This window comes from Podarcis pityusensis (genome assembly GCF_964106645.2).
Source record: "Podarcis pityusensis genome assembly, chromosome: 10".
In the NCBI taxonomy this organism is placed as follows: domain Eukaryota; kingdom Metazoa; phylum Chordata; class Lepidosauria; order Squamata; family Lacertidae; genus Podarcis; species Podarcis pityusensis.
Window position 1 is genome coordinate 9,969,455 of NC_138035.1, and position 24,040 is coordinate 9,993,494.

At 45.5% G+C, this 24,040-nt stretch overlaps 1 protein-coding gene and 1 long non-coding RNA gene across 2 annotated transcripts in view; one reads left to right on the top strand and one right to left on the bottom strand.

The window, feature by feature from the left end:
- Positions 1–8,075, top strand: part of PFKFB3 (6-phosphofructo-2-kinase/fructose-2,6-biphosphatase 3) — a 52,544-nt gene extending 44,469 nt beyond the window's left edge. The window contains 5 exon segments of the mRNA XM_081023363.1: positions 1,800–1,847; positions 1,849–1,998; positions 3,547–3,569; positions 6,137–7,285; positions 7,817–8,075. Of these exon segments, the coding sequence (XP_080879489.1) occupies positions 1,800–1,847; positions 1,849–1,998; positions 3,547–3,569; positions 6,137–6,191 (276 nt within the window). The 3' untranslated portion in view covers positions 6,192–7,285; positions 7,817–8,075.
- LOC308486478 overlaps positions 1–24,040 on the bottom strand; it is a 260,503-nt gene that overhangs the window by 80,655 nt on the left and 155,808 nt on the right. The window lies entirely within an intron of this gene.

A 24,040-nucleotide genomic window follows, 5' to 3' on the forward strand; every position in this document is an offset into this window, starting at 1 on the left:
TAAGCAATATTTATTCCTGACCGTTTTTTGGTGGATTGGTGGTGGGAGAAGGGAGTAATTCGTAGCACCATTTAGACAGCTCCTTCTATGTGTTTGAACTGGACTTGGTGACCCTCTTCGTCCCTTCTGACTCTACAATTATATATATATATATATATATATATATATATATATATATATATATATATATAATATATATATACCTATGATGGCTCCTTACTTGGCTACATCTATTTTCCCCAAACTTTCAAAAGCTAGCTAAGGCCTCTTTATATTCTGCTAAGTGTTTAAGGAGGTTTGAAGGAAATGTCTGGCCCATTGCTACTGGTGTATGTTTGAAGGTTTTTGCCACCGTTGCTTGGGTTTTTTTTCTTTAAAGTTATGTAACTAGCCAAGGACACTCAGGCTGCAAATGAGGCGAATTGAACGCGTAAATGCCAGGTTGCAGCAAGACACTTTGTGGATGCGATTAGGATCACAAGCGCTGACAAACGGTTCTTCTGTGGCCTTTTCCAATTGTTCCTCTGTAATTTGTCAGTGGCATTGGTGTGGATTCTCCCAAGTGGCAGAATCTCTCAAGGCACCTAGCTGCTCTTTTCATTGCAAAGAAGCCCTCATCTCTTACTTTCTTCAAAAGACCTAGTGCAGGGAGAGAGATAGAGACTTCTCAAACCCGAATCCGGAAATTTTGAATATTTCATTCTTGGGCCCAACGTTACCTCTTTAGAACAGAGGTGGGAAACCTAAGGTTCAGGGGGCCAAATATGGCCATTGAACCCCCCCCGCCACTGCACCTGGCCCTCAGCTTCCCAGGACACGGCCCTTCTCCCAAGGCTATGTCCCTCTGCAGTGCTGCTTCGCACCCTATGGATCAGGGTTGAGAAACCTCACACCCAGGGTCCAAAATGCAGCCTTCCAAGCCTTGGGAACTTTCTCAATCTTCTCCCCCTCCTTGAGCCTTTTTGCAATGCTCAAAGGATTTTCTTGAACTCTGATTCAAGGGATGTGTGTGTAGAGCTTAGCCTACCGTAAAGGTAAAGGTCAAGGGACCCCTGACCATTATTAGGTCCAGTCGTGGCCAACTCGGATTGCGGCTCTCATCTCGCTTTATTGGCTGAGGGAGCCGGCGTACAGCTTCCGGGTCATGTGGCCAGCATGACTAAGCCGCTTCTGGCAAACCAGAGCAGCGCACGGAAACGCCGTTTACCTTCCCGCCGGAGCAGTATCTATTTATCTACTTGCATTTTGACGTGCTTTTGAACTGCTAGGTTGGCAGGAGCAGGGACCGAGCAACGGGAGCTCACCCCGTTGTGGGGATTCGAACCGCCGACCTTCTGATCGGCAAGTCCTAGGCTCTGTGGTTTAACCCACAGCGTGACCATATAGACGCCAAATTAACAGTTTTGTCTCAGACTCAGATCATCACTAATACATGTGACTCGTAAAACAAGACCTTAGAGGGGAGCACGGCCCTCACCCTGCAAACGTTTTCCCACCCCTGCTTTAGAAGTACGTCGGGTCTAGATTAGCGTTCCTGAGTGCCAAGGGACCTTGCAGGAACCCCAGCAATGATAACTCCTTCTTTAATGAGATTTCCTGGTCTTCGCTTTTTCCTTTCCTTTTTTTTTTTTTTTTTTTGGTGCGTTTCGTCAGACCAATTAACCCATCGTGTGTGTTTGGTTGGTTTATATTTATTTCCCCCGCTGCTTTTCTCCCCACCTGACCCCCGTAACTTTTCACCTCCTTCCTCACTTTATTTTCTCGTGTTTTTTTTTATCTTTGTCTCGCTTTTAATTTAGGATGCAAAGAAGGGACCTAATACCCTCATGAGGCGCAATAGCGTCACCCCCTCTAGCGAGCCCAGAGCCCACCAAAAAGCCTCGCATCAACAGCTTTGAGGAGCATGTGGCTGACTCTGCTTCCGCTGCCCTGCCCATCTGTATGCCCCAGGAGGTGCCCGCCCAGATGCCCGGACAAGTTGGTCACATTCTTTTGTTGGTGTTTTCTCGTGTGTGTGTGCGCCTGCCTGCTTGTGGTGGCGGTTGTGTGTTGTGGTCATTGCATTTCCATGCTTAAATATCTCCCCGCTGCTTTAAACCATGGGAGGACGTTCTGTCGTGTCGCTTACCCCATTTTTTAAACGCGGTGCTATCAGATCGCAGTTGGCATCATCTGTTTACTTTTGCTTTCCTTGCCTTCACTTTTCCCTCCTCCTAAAGCACCTTTAGAAATGATTTATAATGCTTTGGGTTGGTGTAGTTTGGTTTTTTGAGAACCTGCAATATAAGCCAGGCTTGGCCGTCACTTGCCTTATGAACTTGAACTTAGGTAGAAGTATTTGCCTGGTGTTTGGTGTGGATTATAGAAACTTGGCCTTCAAACCTTTGCAGCAACACACTTTTTTTAGGATTTGTGTTAGGCTTGCCTTTCCTCTCCAAGCCTTCCTTGATTCCTATCATTCCATATTTTTTTAACTTGACTAGGATGTTGCTTTGTCCTGCTGCCTTGCAGGAGATCTTTCGGGAGAAAAAAATATTTAAGGTGTCAACCACGGGTCAGCAAACTTTTTCAGGAGGGGGCGGCCAGTCCACTGTCCCTCAGACCTTGTGTGGGGCTGAACTATATATTTTTTGGGGGGGGTGGGTGGGTGGGAAATGAACGAATTCCTATGCCCCACAAATAACCCGGAGATGCATTTTAAATAAAAGGCTGATTCCCAGACTGCCCGTGGGCTGGATTTAGAATGCGATTGGGCCAGATCTGGCCCCCGGGCCTTAGTTTGCCTACCCATGGTGTAAACCCTACACAGTTCTGAAGCGGAGTCCCTAAGTTGGTTGGATGGCGCCATGTATGCGTCCTTCCAGCAACTCATGCAGCCAAGCTGGTGCCAAACATCTTGCTCTTCTTCTTGTCGCCTGGGCAGCCCAGGACCTCCAGACACACTGCCCAGGCTTGCACCCCAGGGAGGTCACTTAGGTGGCTGCCAACAAGCCGGTTTGTCTTCTCTGCAGAGGCACACTCCATTGTCTCAATGTGTTCGCATTTGCTGGTGTTGCTCAGCTGAAAGTTGTTTCCAAAGGTTGCAGCAAATTTTCATAGATTAGTCTTGCTCAGCACCTTTTTAAAAGGATGAATGACCACTTCCCATTGCAGCTAAATGTCTGCCTAATTTGAAAGCCAAAAGCCAAAAGCCCATCAGCTCTCCTAGTTAGCAGGAAATGGAACTTCTTGAAAAATGCCTGGAGGCAGCTTCTGTAAGTTAGCAGACAAAAGGGGGCTTCCTGCTAAATTGCTGCCCTACTCCTCCTTTCCCTCGTGTGACCCAAATATTGAAAGTGTGGAGGCTCTTTGCTGAAATGTGTTTCTACGTTTTGCATGAATGGAAGTGGCTTGTTTGTTGACATGCGTGGCTTTATGTCTCTTTGTCTGCTATCTCGCAGTAATCGAATCCTTTATCTTGAATTTCCTGTTGTTATTCTGCTTTCCACACCAAGACTGATTTCTCTTCCATCTCCCTCTCCTTCCCCCTTTTCTTTCTCTTTACAGCCTTTACTGGGGAAGGCCTGCCTGTGAGTATCTTGCAGGTTCACCTTTCTTGGCGTTGTTTTCCCTTTGTTACCACTAATCTGCATGCTTAGCTTTCCAAACGCAATTTGCACCTTTCCCCCTAGAGTCCTTGAGGGAGATTTACCTTTCTTGCATTTGGTAGGAACATAGGAAGCTGCCTTCATTCAAAGTCAGACCATTGATCTATTCTGATCTGTACTGTCAGTGACCACAGATCACCAATGTGGCGCCCCTTGGAGTCTTCCCCAATTGCCCACAAGACCTCTGAATCCCTGGCCAATCAATTTAACCAGTGTTTCGACCTTTTAATCCATGTGGTTTTTATTTTCTCTGGGCCCACACTTGCAGAATAAAAATCGGCTCATGCCACACCCAAATTTTTCATAGGTAAGAAATCCATCGGAAAACAGAAAGAAAACAATTCCCAGCAGTGCTTGATTTATAACACAGAACACAACTGCTTTACAGTATGATCACGGGGCATCCAGAAAGTATAAAACAAATATTTATTCTTAAAATAAGAACATGTATCATCCTCAAAATAGAATTATAAGCGAGCCTCTTGCATATGTACTTTAAGGATGTATGCACACTCAGTGAGAGGTGGTATGCGCTTGTTTTTGCTGGGTAATAACTCATTTAGATCAGGTCTAAATTTGAGAAACTCACACTTCCTCATCAATACAAAGAAGCCTTTTCTCTCTCGGATACCTTGCATGTTTGTCAGAGTTGAAAATCACTGTTCACAACAATACGTTGTGGAGAACTGTAGAAGAATAGCTCATGCTCTTGCTCTCGTTTTGAAAAGATATCCGTAACCTGCAAAATAATATTTTTTTAATACTATACTACACTACACTGAAATGTTTAAGTGTTTCTTTGCCCTTGAATCTTCCTGCCATGCCAATGTGGCATGCCACATTAGAGAGCCACGATTTTAATCCCTTGAAAAGTGCCAGTTGTTGAAGGAGGAAGTTGGGAGAAGAGATACTCTTCCCCACTTCCTTTTCCAGGCTCTCATTGATTCCACTGAAGTGACCCACGAGGACAGCGCGAATGGTGCTTGCTAAGAAACACAAAGGGGGTCCATGGGCCGAAAAATAGCTTTGCAATCTCTAGTCTACAGTGACTGGCAGTGGCTACCAGGATTTCAGAGCCTTTTCTGCCCCTACCTGGAGTTACCTGGGTCCTTCTGCATGCAAAGCAGGTTCTCTTACCACTGAGTTACCCTTCCAGTTTGTGGGAGCTTTTAACACTTAATTTATCAGAGCATCTTTTCAGTTGCTACAAAAACCCCTTTCTTGCACTTGGGAGAGAAACCGGGGTGCTACATGTCTTATTCCCCTTACTAGCGGACTAGTTTTCTGAGTAAAGGGCTAGCAGTGTTTCTCAAATTTGCGTCCCCGGCTGCTGTTGGACTACAACTCCCATCATCCTTAGCTAGCAGGGCTGGTAGTCTAGGACGATGGGAGTTGTAGTCCCATCAGCAGCTGGGGACCCGAGTTTGAGAAATTCTGATTTATTGTATCTGTCAATGGGATTTAAGTGCACCACTTTTTGAAATATATAAAAATTACAGCTCAAGCTTTGTTCTAATCCAGCAGCACTTGAGGGAGTAGGCAGTTGGTGGGAGAGCAATACTTTTGCAGTTGGTGGAGCCGATAGTGCAGAGTTGGGGCATGTTGCCTGGCATGGCGAGGGCTCTGGTCTCAGAGTGCACCTCTCCATCTGGCCTGACAGTTGACCATGCCGGCTGGGGTGTTGGATGGGAGTTGTAGAATAAAAGAATCTCTGCCAAAGGCTCCCGGACAGCTGCTGCCAATCAGAGCAGTCGGCAGGAAGCCAGATAAGGTAAAGGTAAAGAGACCCCTGACCATTAGGTCCAGTCGTGGCCGACTCTGGGGTTACGGCGCTCATCTCGCTTTATTGGCCGAGGGAACCAGCGTACAGCTTCTGGGTCATGTGGCCAGCATGACTAAGCCGCTTCTGGCAAACCAGAGCAGTGCACAGAAATGCTGTTTACCTTCCCACTGGAGTGGTACCTATTTATCTACTTGCACTTTGACATGCCTTCAAACTGCTAAGTTGGCAGGAGCAGGGACTGAGCAATGGGAGCTCACCCCGTTGTGGGGATTCGAACCGCCAACCTTCTGATCGGCAAGTCCTAGGCTCTGTGGTTTAACCCACAGCACCACCCGCGTCCCATGAAGCCAGATAGACCAATGCAAAGGGCAGCTGCATAAGATTTCGTGCGGATGAGCCCTTCTCCCTGCTGCAACTTTTTAGAACTGCTGGAAGATCACATCCACACGTCATGTTTGAAGCATGTGGCTTTCCCTCCTCCCGGGTCCTAGAAACTAGTTGGTTAAGGGTGCTGGGAATTCTAGTTCTGCAAGGGGATAAACTACAGTTCCCAATATTCTTTTGGGGGGCAGCCATGTGCTTTTAATTTATGGCGTGAATGTGAAGGGTGTTACGACATCCCTTGAACACATTCCTATCAGATAACAGTTCAAACCTCTCTCCTTCACTCCCTTTCTCTCTTCTCCCCCCCTTTTCACGCTGAAAGACGGCCCATTTGTCACTTATTCAAACTTTTCGCTTTGCTAATATTTCCCAGGTAAAACGGCTTGCTGCTCTCCGTGTTTGTGCTTTACCCCAGCCTGACTGTACCTTGTTGGAATAACAGCTGCTCAAGGCTATTTTTGTTTCGTTTGGGTTTTTGGGGGGGGGTGGGCAGAGAAGGGGGTACATCTTTGACCTGTGCCTGCTCAGCTTCCTGGAAACTGGTTCTGCTTTGGTTTGTGTGTGTGTTTCTGCAATGAATGGGCTTGTTGACATAAGTGGTGGTGGTTGAGGTCCCTTTTAAACTGTCTGCTTCCTCTTTTCCTGTAATGTTTCCATTTTTGGAATGCCCTGAGATCCTTTTGCACTGTTTGCTTAATAATATTAATAATAATAATAATTTTATTATTTGTACCCCACCCATCTGACTGGTTGGCCCCAGCCCCTCTGCAACTCTGCCCCAGCAAAATATAAAAACCTAGTAAAAAGAAAACACATTAAAAACTTCCCTATACTAGTCCAGAGATGGAAAGAAGACTCTCTACCAGAGAGGAATGGCAAACTAAGCTGTCAGATTATGCCGAAATGGCAAAACTGACTGGAAAGCTCAGGAACTGAGAAGACAAAATCTTCAAGAAAGAATGGGGGAAATTTATAATTTATTTCAGAGACCACTGTGAGCAGATGAAAACATTAGCAGGTTTTTAATCTCCCTTGTAATGTAACAAACTCTCTGGATAATCGGGATAGATATAAAATATAGATTTGATATAATATGCAGTTGAAAGTGTTGACATTAGGACCCACAAAGGGGATGTGGGAGGTCTCGAGATTTGGAGAATTTTCTGTATATGGAAGTGTATTTGGTTTTGTTATGAATCTATATTTGAAAACGATTAAAAGAACAAAACACTTCCCTATGCGGGGCTGCCTTCAGATGAGCCAAATGTGCAGTGTCCGCTTGCCCCCCCCCCAAAAAAAGGGGGCCCAAGCAATGCAAAATTTAATGAAGATGGTAATAATCCTCAAAGATTTGCTTTGCATTCGGAAAGACCCAAGTTCAACCTCCTGGTTCTGAAACCTTGAGAGCCACTGGCCGTCAGCGTGACAGTGCAGAGCTAGGTAGGTCCAAAAGTGTTAGGCAGCTTCCTCTGTTAGAATCATAGAATCATAGAGTTGGAAGAGACCACAAGGGCCATCGAGTCCAACCCCCTGCCAAGCAGGAAACACCATCAGAGCACTCCTGACATATGGTTGTCAAGCCTCTGCTTAAAGACCTCCAAAGAAGGAGACTCCACCACACTCCTTGGCAGCAAATTCCACTGTCGAACAGCTCTTACTGTCAGGAAGTTCTTCCTAATGTTTAGGTGGAATCTTCTTTCTTGTACTTTGGATCCATTGCTCCGTGTCCGCTTCTCTGGAGCAGCAGAAAACAACCTTTCTCCCTCCTCTATGTGACATCCTTTTATATATTTGAACATGGCTATCATATCACCCCTTAACCTCCTCTTCTCCAGGCTAAACATGCCCAGCTCCCTTAGCCGTTCCTCATAAGGCATCATTTCCAGGCCTTTGACCATTTTGGTTGCCCTCCTCTGGACACGTTCCAGTTTGTCAGTGTCCTTCTTGAACTGTGGTGCCCAGAACTGGACACAGTACTCCAGGTGAGGTCTGACCAGAGCAGAATACAGTGGCCCACAGCAACACAGCCGGAAGCACACATGAGATGACTTTATTTTATTTTTATTTTTTTCATGGAGGAGAGGCCTGTCAATTTTATTTATTTATTAACATATTACCTTGGTAAATGTCGTCACATTACATTACAGAGCTTATTATAATATATTTTCCAACATGTATACCAAGATGATATACACACTTTATATACCTAAAAAGAAAGAAAAGAAAAACAAAGAGAAAAAACAAAGAAAATCCCCCCCCCCATTATATACGTACCAATTTGATTGATGTTGGAGAGAGACTGAGTTGAGAAATAAGATGAAGAGCACGTATTGTATTAGATAAAATGTAAAAGATATATACAATAATATGAGTACATTCATTTGTAAAAAAAAAGGAATATACAACGGGATAGACAGGAAGTCCAATGTGCACGAGATGACTTTAAAGTGTCTATCAGAATTCAGGCTGAGGGACTGGTAGGAGATGCAGGGAGCCCGATGAGTGAGAAGCTCCTTTTATGCCTTGCGACTTGGCCTGCTTCCTTCAGGACGGCCTGTGTGCCTCGTGGCTACTGCCTCTGCTGGATAATGTAGAGCTTTCTGCATCTGCTTCTCTCGTTGTCCTCCCTGCCACCTGCATGCAAAGGCTGCCTCGCTTCTCTTTTGTCCCCCTCCGAATGCTCAGCTACCGGCTCAAAGTTTGCTCTCTCTCTCTCCCTTCCGCTTGCAGAACATGAGCACGACCCGCACACAGTCTTGAGTTTCTCCAGGCGATGTTTAGGAAGGCGGAAGAACGCGGACGGAAGGAAACTCAGCCCGCTTGCGTCGCCCTGCTCCGAAGCTTGCGTCTGCCTGTGTGTGTGTGTGATCTCCATTCAACGCGAGGCTATTTCCTTCTCGATCTCCATAAGCTGATCATCTGCCTGTTGCGTATCGGACTCTGTTGCGTATCAGACTCGACACGATGGTGTTTCTTTGGGGTGGGGTGGGGTGGGGAATGGGGGGGGGGGATACACAAGAGAAGAAGGGAATAAGAAGGAACATCACTTTAGAATGCAAAATGGAGGTTCATGAAGTTGGTTGCTTTCCCCCCACCACTTTTTGAGATTTTGGTAGACTAAAGTGTCGTCCTCTGCAGCATCCTTGCATCCCCCGAGTTGTTTTATTATTATTATTATTTCTAAAGTGACACAGTTGCCTTGCAGAGAAGAAAGAAGAAGAAAAACTGGGCACTGTGCTGCTTTCTCAGCCTTTGTAAATAAACGGATGTTGGTTCTTGGGGTCTGTGTGGAGAAGGGAGGGCATGGGGAGCATAAAAGCACCTTTTGCGACACCTGCATGTCTGCTTTTAATTTTGCCACTTTGCACGTCTCTCCCTCTCTCTCCTTTTTTTTTACAGCTACAAAAACAAAGCACACACACACACACCCCGGATATCAGAGAGGGATTTAAGGATAGTTCCGTTGTTCTTTCGCAGCTGGTTCTGAAACCACTTGCCGGCACCATAGCCACTGGCTTTGTTAGGGTGGCCAAGTGTGATTTTAACAGAGTGGGAAAAGTGTTAGGAGTGCAGGACTTTACAAGCCACGCTTAGGATTAGCGGCACAGGGATAAGCAACCTGGTGCTGGCCAGATTCTGCTGGACTACAACTCTAATCATCCCTGCCCTTTGCCTTTGTTTGCCTGGGCTGGTGGGAGTTGTAGTCTGGCAACATCCCGATGGCTGCCCGTGGAGTGGGCGAGTGAGCAAGGACCCCGTAGGAATAAAGGGTCAGTTTCAGAAAGGTGGGTCAGCAATTCCTGCAGTGCCTACTTTGGCCCACGACAAAATCCATGTGTGTTTGTGTGTGATCTTTTTAAAAGAGCTGCTCTTGGCCGAGAAGTTTTACTGGGGGCGTCCGTAGCATGCAAGGTGGGTTCTACGTGTGTGCAAGCATTTGAAAAGACTCCTCTGCTTTTTTGCATTTTGAAAAAGCATTGGGTGGTTTTGAGCGTTAGTCATGCACCTGTTGGAACGAACGGACATGACTTCTGCTCATTTCAGTGTGGGTCACCTGGAATAAAACCCCATTTTCTCCCTTTGAGTGTGTGGGTTCTCCTATTGCTTCTCCTATCCCCTCAGCCCCTTCTGCTAGGATTTTATCCTTTATCAGAGGAAGAGTGGCTTTATTTTGCACATAGCAAGTGGTATGTTTCCCCCCCCCTCCCTTCCTGCCCCAACTAGGTGTGGTTTGCATTTACCTACGCCTTGCGTAGTGGGAAAAAACACTTTTACGCAAACTCGTCTTTTGCTTGGTTTTATATAGCATGAATTGGGAAAAAAAAAATTGACAGGATTCCTTTGCTTACGAGAAGGAAATCCTGGAACAAACTTAAATTATTCCTGCTTCAGGAGTTTTGAATGAGAGAGGGAACATGTGGACCTTGCCTGTGTGTGTCCTTGTTGTGTGTGTGTGTGTGTGTGTGTGTGTGTGTTGATCTGCCCTGGAGTGGGGAGGCACAAGAAGCAAGGTGTGTGTGTGTGTGTCACACTTGTGATAGTTACAGGTTGATTGGGGAAGGTGATTGAAAACCACACCAACAACTCATTCTCTTGATTGTGTTTTTCCTTTGATACTTGAATTTATATTTTTATCGGTTTTTTAATAGCAAAGTGCTATTTATTTATTTAAGGGAAGTTGCAGAGCTGAGAGGAGGTCCCCCTCCCCCCCCCCGGACTTGTGTGATGTTCAATTCTGTATATATGTATGTAGCTGGGTTTTTGAGGGGTTTTTTTTTGCCTGAGATGAAACAGTTTCAGCTTATAAAACGAGGTCTGCCTTTTGGAAATTTGTATATTTTGCAGCTGCTGGACCAATTAAAAATCTTGAAATAGAAGCCTGCCAGTGTGTGTTGTCTTTTTTTTCCTCGTCTTTTTTCCCCTCGTTTGATATTGGTAAAGGGACCCCTGACTATTAGGTCCAGTCATGGCCGACTCTGGGGTTGCTGCACTCATCTTGCTTTATTGGCCGAGGGAGCCGGCGTACAGCTTCCGGGTCATGTGGCCAGCATGACTAAGCCGCTTCTGGCGAACCAGAGCAGCGCATGGAAACGCAGTTTACCTTCCCGCCGGAGCGGTGCCTATTTATCTACTTGCACTTTGACGTGCTTTCAAACTGCTAGGTTGGCAGGAGCTGGGATTCGAACCGCCGACCTTCCAATCGGCAAGCCCTAGGCTCTGTGGTTTAACCCACAGCGCCACCCGCATCCCTTTGATATTGGTAGCTGTGGTTTTGTTGTGGTCTCAAGGTAACAACTGGGAGCCTGCACCCAATCTCTCTTAAAATCCCTTTCCCCACCCCTCTCCGATTTTATATTCATTCAGAGAACTCGGTTATCTTTTTTTAGTCCTTACAACAACCCTGTGAGATGGGTTGGACAGAGAGGGAGGCGTAGGATCACCTGGTAAGGCCCATGGCTCAGTGAGGATTTGAATTTGGGTCTCCTCAGTCCACATCCAACACTGATCATTGCGCCACACTGCGTTTTCAGTGTATCCTGTTTAGGGTCAGACTCGATGCCCTTTGGAGTTCTCTTCCAGTTCTGTGAGCTTGAGCGCTCTCTGCCTTTGCAGCTCTTGCTCAGAGGCACCTCTCTTCCCCCATCCTTTTCAGTGGTCCATTCCCTCTCCAAACCCTCCTTTCTCCTTTCCTTTCCCCGCGGGTGTCTCCATGGGTTCGGTTTGTACCCTGCCCTTCAGCTTGCATTGGCAGGGCAAATATGAATAGCAAGCGCTGTGAAATGCGAAGAAAGATCAGGCTTCACCAGATTACGCAACTGAAGGACTGGACTGAAAGTCCAGAACCTGATCAGATACAGGGCACAGAGAGATTTGGCCGAGGTGCAATGGTTCAAATACACGTTCCAATTTTATTTCAGCGGCTTGGGGGGGAAACCAGGTATAATTTCTATGCCGCTGCTTAGAACATACAAAGAAGACAGTGCTAAGTGTCTCTCTGGCCCATTTTGAAAGGGGAGGTAATGAGATAAGAGCTGTTTGTCTGCAGCTTGGTTACTAAATTCTTCCACTGCACAAAAGGTGATTCAGTGATATTTTTATCCTCAAATAAGCCCATCTTTGTTATCGATTGGGCTGCCTTATTACGAAAACTGGGCTTCAAATGTTCTGTCTGACTTAACAACAGCAGCTTTCAATATTTTGCTTTATTCCTGCTGAGACTCCCTCTGCAATAGAGTATATAGACTTTGGGTGCATCCTAGAGTGTCTTCTATGTGTGGGGTGAGGGCCGTGCCTGTTGAGCGCAGATGTTGTCCCACATGGCCTCAATATGCACCCGTAAAAACATTAGAACAGCCTGCAGGATCAGGCCCATGTTCCCTCCTGTTCTCACAGGGGCCAGCCAGATACCTGTGGGAAACCAGCAAGCAGGATTCGAACACAAGCCCTCACCCCTCCTGCAGTTTCCAGCAACTGGTATTCAGAAGCACTGCATAGCCATTGTGGCTAGCAGCCACTGACAGCCCTCTCCTCCATGAATTTGTGTCATCTTCTTTGAAAGCCATCAAGGTTGGTATCCACCACTGTTTCCTGTGGCAAGGAGTTCCACTGCTTAAATCTACCCTGTGAATGAGTACCCAGCATGCTGCCTTGCAACAGCGCACCACAAGAGAGGGATAGAATAGCAGGTCGTCCAATACTAACAGTTTGGAGAGCTGGGTCCAAGCTAACCGTGAATTTCAGTAGGGGCAAATGTCAGGTTCTTCACTTAGGGATAACCAGATGCACAAATATAAGATGAGGGACACCTGGCTTACTAGCTGTTCATGTGGAAAGGATCTAGGGGTCTTGGTGGACCACAAGCTTAACATGAGTCAACTCCCAAAAGAAAAGAGCTTTTGTTTCTTTTCAGTTTGCAGGCTATAAAATCTCATTTTAGAGAGATTAATTCGTTCACGTGTGGCATCTGTTGAGTTGGGAACCAAAGTTGCATGGCTCCTTCGCTTGTTCCAGGAATCGGAACGGGAGTGGGGGAGAGAGAGGCCACTGAGAGCCTGCTAAGCCACACCCACTGGCAACCTGAGCTCAGGTGATCTCTTTCATACATGCAGGTGTGAGTCAGTAACTATATTACAACAGCTCATTGGTAACTTGCACACCCGATAGAAACTTTCCCCAAACTGGTTCTTTCCAGATGTTTGGGACTACAACTCCCATTCCCATCATCTGTGACCAATGTCTATGCTGGCTGGAGCTTATGGGAGTTGTAGTCCCCAACATCTGGACGGCATCAGGCTGGGATTTCTGTGGCCGTGATTGTATAGTGGTTAGTACTCTGCATTGTGTTGGACAGACTAAGAGAAAAAGACAACAGTGACTTTGAAAAAGAATGGGAACCATTTATATTATACTTGCAGAAACAAAGAAAGTTGATAGACTTGATGGCAGGATTTAAATAAACATTCACACTATTAGTATTAGAAAATGTTTAGAAGATAGAGAAATATGGTGTATTTACTTTTATGTTTTTAGGTTTGATGTTATGTTATTAATAACTTTTTCTGTGAGGAGGTAGCAAAGTGGGTGAAAGGAGAAACAAACAAGAAGCGGAAGTTGGGGGAAGCCTAGGAGGGGAGGGAGGAAGGAATACATAGTAAATGTTAAGAATTTGAGATGTATGTAATGAATGAAAAAGAAAAATGGAATAAAAATTTTATTTTAAAAATAAAGGTTGGGAAACATTTGTCAGTATGATCTCACCGTCAGCCACAAAAGAGATGAGGTGCAAGTTCGGGGACTACCACCCCTTCCCACAGAAACAAATGGTACTTAAGACCGCCTTCAACAACCTGGTGCCTTTCTTTTCTTTTTTTTATTTTTTAAAAAATTTTATTAAGGATTTTCTTGTTTTACAGAAGTAAGTGTAATGCCTCGTATTTTCCCCCCCCATGTAACATTTTTACAAATCCGTTTCATTTGTTGAGGCATTAGTCCATATCAACAAAAAGAAAAGAACTCACACTGAAACTCACCTACAGGTGGTACCTAACACCAAGGAAACTAGCGCTAATACACCCAGGAACCTCACCAAAATGCTGGAGAGGATGCACCTCCACAGGCACATACCTCCACATGTGGTGGGAGTGTCCCAAGATCCAACTATTCTGGACAACAGCCATACAAGAAATATGTAAAATAACTAAGCAAGTAATAGACATCACCCCAGAATTGGCCCTACTAAACATCTTCCAAGACAACAATGCCCATTTACACCACAAAGAACTCATAACCCACCTACTTTCAGCAGCCAGAAACACCATAACCAGACACTAGAGAGACCTATCAGGAGTAAACATGGACCAATGGTACCAAATAGTATGGGAAACAGCCCTACTAGAAAAATTAACTAATAAACTGAAACTGACACGGGGACAAACAGAAGAAGAACCTGGTGCCTTTCTGAACTACAGCTCTGAGACACCAGGTTAACACATTGCTTCTCCCTTCAGCTCCCTTGCATAAGTGAGACTTGGCTGACGCAGAATGCTCCTTTACCAATTCCTCTTTTTTTTCTTTTTCTTTTTTGGAGAAGATGAAACTATCTTTCGTTAGCCAGCTTTGGCTGATTGTAAGCATAAGTACACTTTTGAGTTACACAGAGCTCTGTTGGCCTAATAAAGGATAGCTTCTTACCTATTTTATATTTCTGGCACTGACACGGCAGTTACAACCTTTTTGTAAAGTTGGTCCCACTTTTACATTCTCTCTCTCACCACCTCTTCTGCTTCGATTTGTCTACTTTCAGAGTTAGTAAATCAAGAGAAAGGAGGAGGGTGTTTCTGAATTGCAAGGTAAAAAGAAGAGCAGGTTGTTCTTCTTTAAAAACTAAGGAATGTAAAATGACTAAAACATAGTCAGGCCCACGACATCACACCCCCCATATTCTATCCTGATCACCCCCATCACCAGCAATACCAGTTGCTTTCTTTAATTTCTGCTCCCCCCACCCTTGCACTCAAGGTAGAATGCTTTTCCTATTCCAAATAAAGACATCTTTGTTGAAAAAAATAAAAAAAAAATAAAGGTTGGAATTTCTGTGATTCTGCATAGAGCAGAGGAAGATTCGGTGTGGCAAGGGTCAGCAAGCTAGAGGGAAGTTGTCCAGTATGAATGATAGTCTTGCTGAAGACCCTCTGTGATGAGCTATGTAATCCAGGCATCACGCAGAAGGACATTTGGGAAGCCTGATTGAGGTCAATATGTACGGGGTGGGGGGGTTTCATGTGGACCAGTGATGGCTACATTACAATGGGCTCTGGCTCACTTTGCATTGCCTGTGGCCTGGAATGTGTTTGTTCCCATCATCCTTTTGATAGCCCTCTTCCCCAAACCTGACGTTCCAGAACAAAAGAGGGAAAATCCTGCTCACACACACACACACACACACACACACAGCCCTGCTTTCTCTCGGGCGCTGTTGAGCCATGGATTTATGTAACATGAAGATCAGCTGCTTTTTGGGTACAGAGGGAGGAGCAGAGGATGACATTTGTTAACCCTAATCTGGGGTCAACGACAGAGAATAAATTCAGACCGTTGGGTTAGAAGATAACGGCAGGGATGGAGCTGGGTCACGTGTCCTGTTTCACAGAGGGCAGCACTCTGGTCGAAAGTCTCCCCTACACAGAGCCTGCAGGATCGGGCCCAAAGCTCATCTAGTCCACCAATCTCGGTACTATTCAACTATATTTTCCACAGAGGTGGAGCCATGGAAATCAATGGGCATAACGTTGTTGCTGTTGTTGTGACTGAATTTGTATACCACCTGTCAGGGGTTCAGGAGCAGAGGCACAGGAAAGGGAGGAAATAGAGAGCGAGGGGGAGGAGTCCGAAGGTAATGTTAGCGATGACAGCGGTCCGAGGTCTCTGAGTCTTTCCAGCGAATCGGAAGAGTCACAGAAAGGGGCTCCCATGGTCAGAGCAAGGGGGGTGCCGAGGGGGACACCCCAGGAAGAAGGGGCCAGAGGGGACTCAGAGAGCAGCAGTTGGAAATCAGGACCAGCGTCCACACCAGAGTGCAGTAGGGGGGAGGAGTCCCAGGCATCGGGATCAGGCGGCGCACTGCCAGTGGGAGGACATGAGTCAGGATTGGCCACGCCTCCATCGGGGAGCGAGGAAACGGTCGAGAGGAAGGTTGAAGGCTGGGCGCGCGCGCCAAGTTCAAATGTACAGGAGGGCGGTGCAGTTGGCAGCCCGGATAGGGAGCCAGGTCCCAAAGCCCGCCGAAAAGACGGGGAGGAGTCAGGGGGGTCAACGTCAGCGTCAGAAGAATCCAGGAAGGAAGGGACCCCGGGGGGTAGCAGGACCCAGAGGAGAAAGGAGAGACGGAAGAGGTGGAGTAAGGCTAGAATCTTAAACTGGTGTACAGGGGGCGGAGACTCAGATGGAGCTTCGCCGATCTAACCATGAGACGTAGAGTTGCACGCAGCAGCTTGAGAATGGAAACTGTAACTCAATAAAGACTTTTGTTTAATGATTGCTGGCTAGCGTGATCCTCTGTGAGCTAGGATCTGGAAGCAGCTCTGACACCACCCTATACCCGCAGGTCTCAGGGCGGTTCACAGGGTAAAAGCAGAATATAAACCACAAAATACATAATCAAAACGAAAACAAATCAATAACCACCCCCCGTCCAAAAGCAAGTGTTCAGAAATACTTCTAGAAGTAATGAACGTCATAAATCTGGAAGGAAAACTGAGGAAGACTGTAATCAAATTACAAGATGAAAATACAAAAAAAAAATTGTTCTATTTGTACAAGACTTTTACATGCTGGAAAAGTGTAACATAATACATATTTCGTGTAGTATATGACTTAAGCCATATTGAACAGCAGATCCACTGAAATTAATGGATTTAATTTAGTCATGATTGGTTGTGTTCATTAATTCCAATGGGCCTACTCTGAGTAACTGAGTTGCCCACCACCCTCTGGTCTCACAGTGACCAACCAGATGCCATTGGGAAGCCTGCCAGCTCAGAAATGCTCTCCTCACTTGAGATTCCCAGGAACTAGAATTCAGAGGCACTGGTTTGCATTCAAAGTAAGGCCAACTAACTCATCCCATCTGTGCAAGGATTTAAGCTTGAGCAATGCAACTTCCCCTTGCTCCTCTCCTCGCACACACCCTAAATCTGAATAAGATAAGATAAAACTTTATTCGCATTAGCCAATGGCCATAGCAACAGTAAAACATTACAGTATATGCAGGAAAAGGAAATTTGATATAAGAGCACAATTTAAAGTCCTGAATCAGCCGTCAGTGAGTGGCCCTTATTCTGATCGCCCCTGCTATGAACCTAGCAACCTTTGCTGTTATCTGCTCATTTTGATCTGATAGATGAAAGGACATTGTGGCAGTGGTTGAGCGCCCTGAGATGGTTAGTACAAGTGGGGTGATGATCTCGTTCCTCAGGTCTTTGTAGAGAGTACAAGACACAAGGACGTGTGCCGCTGTTTCGGTGCTACCATCTCCACAGGGGCAAAGACGCTTTTTCAAACTCATGCTGGTAGCTTCGAGAACACTGTCCAAGCATCTCGTCCTCTGTCATCCCTTCTCCTTGTGCCCTCCATCTTTCCCAACATCAGGGTCTTTTCCAGGGAAGTCTTCTCTTCTCATGAGGTGGCCAAGGTATTGGAGCCTCAGCTTCAGGATCTGTCCTTTCAGTGAGCACTCAGGGCTGATTTCCTTAAGAATGGATGCGTTTGATCTTCTTGCAGTCCATGGGACTCTCAAGAGTTCTCCTCCGGCACCAGAATGCAAAAGCATCAATTCTTCGGCGATCAGCCTTCTTTATGGTCCAGCTCTCACTTCCATACATCACTGCTGGGAAAACCATAGCTTTAACTATGTGGACCTTTGTCAGCAAGGTGATGTCTCTCTATTCTTAGGGAAACCAGCCCTGAGTGCTCACTGGAAGGACAAATCCTGAAGCTGAGGCTCCAATACTTTGGCCACCTCATGAGAAGACAAGACTCCCTGGAAAAGACCCTGATGTTGGGAAAGATGGAGGGCACAAGGAGAAGGGGACGACAGAGGATGAGATGGTTGGACAGTGTTCTCAAAGCCACTAACATGAGTCTGACCAAACTGTGGGGGGGCAGTGGAAGACAGGAGTGCCTGGCGTGCTCTGGTCCAGGGGGTCACGAAGAGTCGGACATGACTAAATGACTAAACAACAACCAGACGAATGTGGAGAGGCCCAAACACCAACCCCATTTTGTAAGCCTGAGGGGAAGTGTCTCATGCTAAGAGTCCTTAGAAGTTCTCTCGCTTGCTGTTCCCAGCCAGCCAGCAGGGAGGATCATAATGTTGATGTGATCTCTCTGAACCTCTCTCTAGAAGGGAATTTGCAAATGGCAAATCGTTTGTGACAGTCCCTTGTGGCTCCTATCCGACTTCCCTGTCTCCTCTGCCCTCCCTTTTGAAAACCGGATTACATAATGTCATCACGACAAGACTTCTCAGACTTCTAAAACCTTGCTCTTAAAGAAGACTTGCTTTTGTGGAAACAACTGTTATAAGAATTTTAAGGTCATGTGTGTGTGTGTGTGTGTGTGTGTGTGTGTGTGTGTGTGTATATATATATATATATATATATATATGATGTTCATAAATGTACCAAGCAAATACATACAAATATGTAAACCACATGTCTGAAACCCACAGAAAAGTCCTGAAACCATTTTTTCTCTTCCAAATTGACCTCAAATATTTCTCTGCAAGGTCGAAGGAAATGGGAAATCTCCCCATTGTCTTTTTGCTCACAAATCCTGTCTCAAGGGCACATTTAAGATATGAATAGGGTGAGCCTGTGACCTGGATTCAGGAGCTGAGTAGTTACCATAACAAAAGAGTGGCCAGGATGCCCAGGTAATCCAATCTAGTAACATAGCAGACAAGAGAAAAAACAAGGCACTCAGATTTCTGTTGTAGTCAGCCCCTTCTCTGGTGTACGTATGATGTATCTGGGTGGTGGTCTTGGGCTACACCCCTTCTGTGATGTATGTATGATGTTTCTGGGGGTGGTCTTGAGCTACAGGGTGGGCAATTTCAAAGTCTATATACAGTAAGGGCTCTATATGAGTGCTCACTGGAAGGACAGATCCTGAAGCTGAGGCTCCAATACTTTGGCCACCTTATGAGAAGAGAAGACTCCATGGAAAAGACCCTGATGTTGGGAAAGATGGAGGGCACAAGGAGAAGGGGACGACAGAGGATGAGATGGTTGGATAGTGTTCTCGAAGCTACCAGCATGAGTCTGACCAAACTACGGGAGGCAGTGGAAGACAGGAGTGCCTGGTGTGCTCTGGTCCATGGGGTCATGAAGAGTCAGACACGACTAAACGACTAAACAACAACAACATATAAGGGATTGCACACCTTTGTCCAGGGTCCTCCTCTGCTCTCCTGTGTGTGGGGGGAACACCCTGTTGCAACAGCTTTAATAAAGATCAGGCTTATAGCCGCTTTGCCTTCGTATATCCTGGTCTGATCTCTGTTCATTTCCTGACCGGTTTGAGCCTTAAAAGGTACGCTCTCTCCAAAGGTCCAGTCTTCCTTAAGAAGCTGAACCTCTTGAAGGCACCCCTCAATATTCTTATTAAACCACTCAAGAGTTTTCCAACAGGAAAGTCAATGTCAGAGAGAGCTGAGAAATGATAAAATGGAATTAATATTAGGAGGCATGGGGATTATACCCCCCCCCCCATATTGGGAAATATTTGCTGTTGTACCTGCAGATAGAGAAAGGGAGTGTGTGTATATATATATATATATATATATATATATATATATATGAAACAAACAAAATAACCAAACAGATAAATAAATTCCATCCAGGTTTATTGGAGAATGAGATATGTTTCTGAATGATTATTCATGGAGGTAAAGAATTATATCTCAACAACATAAAAAGTAGCAGAATTCTATAGTTGAATTAACAGATTTGCCAATAGTATTGTACCATCTGGATGAATTTTGTGTGAATGTTAAAATTTTTTCATTCTAATGGATAAACTGTATCTTTTACGTTGTAAATTTTTTTAAAAGCAGTTATTGCTTAGGTGTAGCTACCCCTATTGCTTTGCTTTGTTCCTGTGCCTTTACCAACAATTTGATCCTCAGGCGTTTATCAATGATAACATCCCCTCCATGCTTTGAGAGTGTGGTGTAGTGGTTAGAGCATTGGAACAAGGTCTGGGGGAACAGGATTCAAATCCCCACTTGGTGAGGACGCTCACGGGGTGACCTTGGGCCAGTCACTGCCTCTCGACCTACCTCACCAGGTTCTTGGGTGGATTCAGTGAGGAGGTGGGGGGAGAACCCTGTATGCCACCTTGAGCTTGAAGCAAAAAGGTAAAAAACGTAAAAAATAGAAATAAGTAAATAAAAGGCACCTTCCAATTTCTTCCTAGTGGGAAGGTAAGAATATGGATTGCTCGTTTGAGTACACATAATATTTGGCACTTGAGAAAGAGAGTTGAAGCCCCTTCAACCGATTGGTCGATTTGTGGGAGGGCATTTTCAGGTGTGTGTTTTCAGCTATGCCCCCTCAGGCTTTTTAAAAGCTTTTGGGCCATCTGTAAAAGGTAAAGGTAAAGGGACCCCTGACCATTAGGTCCAATCGCGTACGACTCTGGGGTTGCGACACTCATCTCGCTTTATTGGCCGAGGGAGCCGGCGTACAGCTTCCGGGTCATGTGGCCAGCATGACTAAGCCGCTTCTGGCAAACCAGAGCAGCGCATGGAAACGCCGTTTACCTTCCCGCCAGAGCGGTACCTATTTATCTACTTGCACTTTGACGTGCTTTCGAACTGCTAGGTTGGCAGGAGCAGGGACCGAGCAACGGGAGCTCACCCTGTCGCAGGGATTCGAACTGCCGACCGTCTGATCAGCAAGTCCTAGGCTCTGTGGTTTAACCCACAGTGCCACCCATGTCCCATATGTATGCTGTATGCTGGTGCAAAAACTAGTTCCTGGTTAAATCCCTCTGGTCAGGCACCTAATAGGTAAAGGTAAAGGACCCCTGGACGGTTAAGTCCAGTCCAAGGCGAATATGGGGTTGCAGTGCTCATCTCACTTGCAGGCCAAGGGAGCCGGCGTTTGTCCACAGACAGCTTTCCGGGTCATGTGGCCAGCTTCTGGCGCAACGGGACACCGTGATGGAAACCAGAGCCCATGGAAATGCTGTTTACCTTCCTGCCACAGCGGTACCTATTTATCTACTTGCACTGGTGTGCTTTCGAACTGCTAGGTTGGGCAGGAGCTGGAACAGAGCAACAGGAGCTCACCCCGTTGTGGGGATTCAAACTGCCAACCTTCTGATCGGCAAGCCCAAGAGGCTCAGCTAGACCACAGTGCCACCCACATCCCACAGGAGGGGTCTTGCAGGCATGGAAGTCAGCAATCTCTAATTGCACAGGGGTGTATTTTTTCGCCTGGAAAATAAATTGGGCCGCAAGCTGTGGGGTGGGGCGGGATGAGAAGGTAAATGAAGTTTGACGCTTTCCCTGCAAATCTGCCATGCGTGTTGAAAGGATCTAGAAAGCAATATATTGTCAGAGGGCACCTCCAAGCAGCAAGCCAGGAAGGGGTTAAGGATGCTCAGCCAACCTTACTGGACTAGAGAAGATGGATGTGGGTAGAGTCTGTGCTCTGTTGCCATGGTGACCGACTGCAGCAAAGGCCAATGAGGATGACTCTTGAGGCCTGCTTGAAGGTAGGCTGCTGGGTTTTCATTGGATCTCTGGAAAAATCAGGCGATGAGCTGCTGATGTGGAAAGGAGGAGGAGGGGGGAAGAGAGGAGCAGTTTGTTCAGAGAAAGAAGAGGAGAGGGTTAGATCAGAGCAGTGCAGGCCCAAGACATTTTGCTACTTGAGATTGTGCCTCACCCCCTTCCATCCCATCATATGCAAAAGCCGGCTGGGCTGGTTACCGGATCTTACTTCAGTACTGGCAATAGAAAAGGCTGTGGATGCAGGGCTGCTTGAAATCTCTCTCTCTCTCTTTTTGGGGAATGCTTTATTGACTGAAAACTTTATAACAGAATTGTACAGCAGATATTATAGGCAAAATGAAAAATACAAAATAAACGGTTCTTCATTCTTTAACTAATGCATGCTTTATACATCCATCTGTGATTAGATTTCTCAGGACCTCCTATCTTCCCCTTGCATTCCCAAATTAAATTCCTAAAATACACACTTAAACTTTACTTTCTCCATATTATTTGACTTACTATAAATTTTATTTTATACAATTATCCTATCTACACTCTGAAGCTCAATCAAAGCCTGCCAACGAATTGATCTTTCGACAATGTTCTTTTACATAAACTCTGTATATATCCCACTCTCTGGAAAATTTTTCATCTGTAACGTCTCTTAGTCCTTCTGATAATCTCACCAGTTTGGCATACTCTCTTATTTTATTTTGTCTGATTTAGATGGGTATCGTCTCCCTTCCAACCTTTAGCGATTATAATTCTGGCAACGACTGTAACATACATAAAGACTCTCCTGTATTTTTTTTGAGATTTCATTTCCCATAATTCCTAGCAGGAAAGCTTCAGGGTTTTTTTGTTGTTGTTGTTTTTGTTTTTTTAGGGAAGGAGCATTTAAGCATGTTTTAAGCTCATTGTAAATCATTTCCCAAAATCGTCTGATCTTTTTACAGTTTCACCACATGTGGGTTGCGTGAAATCTCTGGAGTGCTGCTGCCTTGGCTGAATGTGGATTGTGAATGCCTAGTCTCATTTTATTCCTCTTCATCCAGGCAGAGTTCTCCTCCAACTATTGCTGCCCCACAATCTATTCTCCCTAAATTCAGAAGTTCCCTAGGCTTTGAAAATTTCAAACAGGAGAGATGCATCGATTGCACAGAGACTCCAAGTGGATGCAAAGCCCATTGCATGTGAGTTAACTTTTTGGGTCTAACTGAATACAAAAATGTCTTGAACCAAACATTCAAAGAAAAGTCCGAAGCCTTTCTCCATTCCTGGACCATTGTCAGTTGAGCAGCAACAAACAAGTAAATTATAAGAGATTTACCTATAAAGTTAACATTCATAGCATCAGATATTGGTAATAGACACAGCTGGAACCTATGTATAAAACAAGCCAAGTGAAATAAAATTCAGAAATACATTGCTACACTGCCTATTAGTTTCTGGGCCCAATCCAAAGTGCTGGTTTTGACCTATGAAGCCTTAAATGGCTCAGGACCCCCAATACTGCAAAGACCACCTCTCTCTATATGAACTTAACTGAGATCATATTCTGAGACCCTTCTTTGTGTGGCTTTGTGTGAGAGGTCTGGAGATTGGCAACATGAGAAAGGGCCTTCTCTGCAGTGGCTCCCCAAATGCACACTGCACAGATGAGCTAGGCAGCTTCCTAACATGAGTGCACAGACAACATAAACCCTATTTGTGTACATTTAAGGGAAACTCTGTGTGGCGTGTGTGTGTCTTTAATTATAAATAAAATATTATGGACAAATGTGTGAGAATAACGAGGAAGAGCCTGCGATTCTCTTGCTTGGGTTTTGCAGAATTGTTGTTATTGTTTAGTCGTTTAGTCGTGTCCAACTCTTCGTGACCCCATGGACCAGAGCACGCCAGGCACTCCTGTCTTCCACTGCCTCCCGCAGTTTGGTCAAACTCATGCTGGTAGCTTCGAGAACACTGTCCAACCATCTCGTTCTCTGTCGTCCCCTTCTCCCTGTGCCCTCCATCTTTCCCAACATCAGGGTCTTTTGCAGGGAGTCTTGTCTTCTCATGAGGTGGCCAAAGTATTGGAGCCTCAGCTTCAGGATCTGTCCTTCCAGTGAGCACTCAGGGTTGATTTCCTTAAGAATGGATAGGTTTGATCTTCTTGCAGTCCATGGGACTCTCAAGAGTCTCCTCCAGCACCATAATTCAAAAGCATCAATTCTTCGGCGATCAGCCTTCTTTATGGTCCAGCTCTCACTTCCATACATCACTACTGGGAAAACCATGGCTTTAACTATACGGACCTTTGTTGGCAAGGTGATGTATGTCTCTTTTGCAGAATTAGGATTTCTTTAAAAAACATAATTGCCGAAAATGCACAGTGAATGCAAAGCCTGCTGAAATATCCTAATAAAACCAGGGTTTTATTTCTGAGAGTGTTGCGGCTGAAAG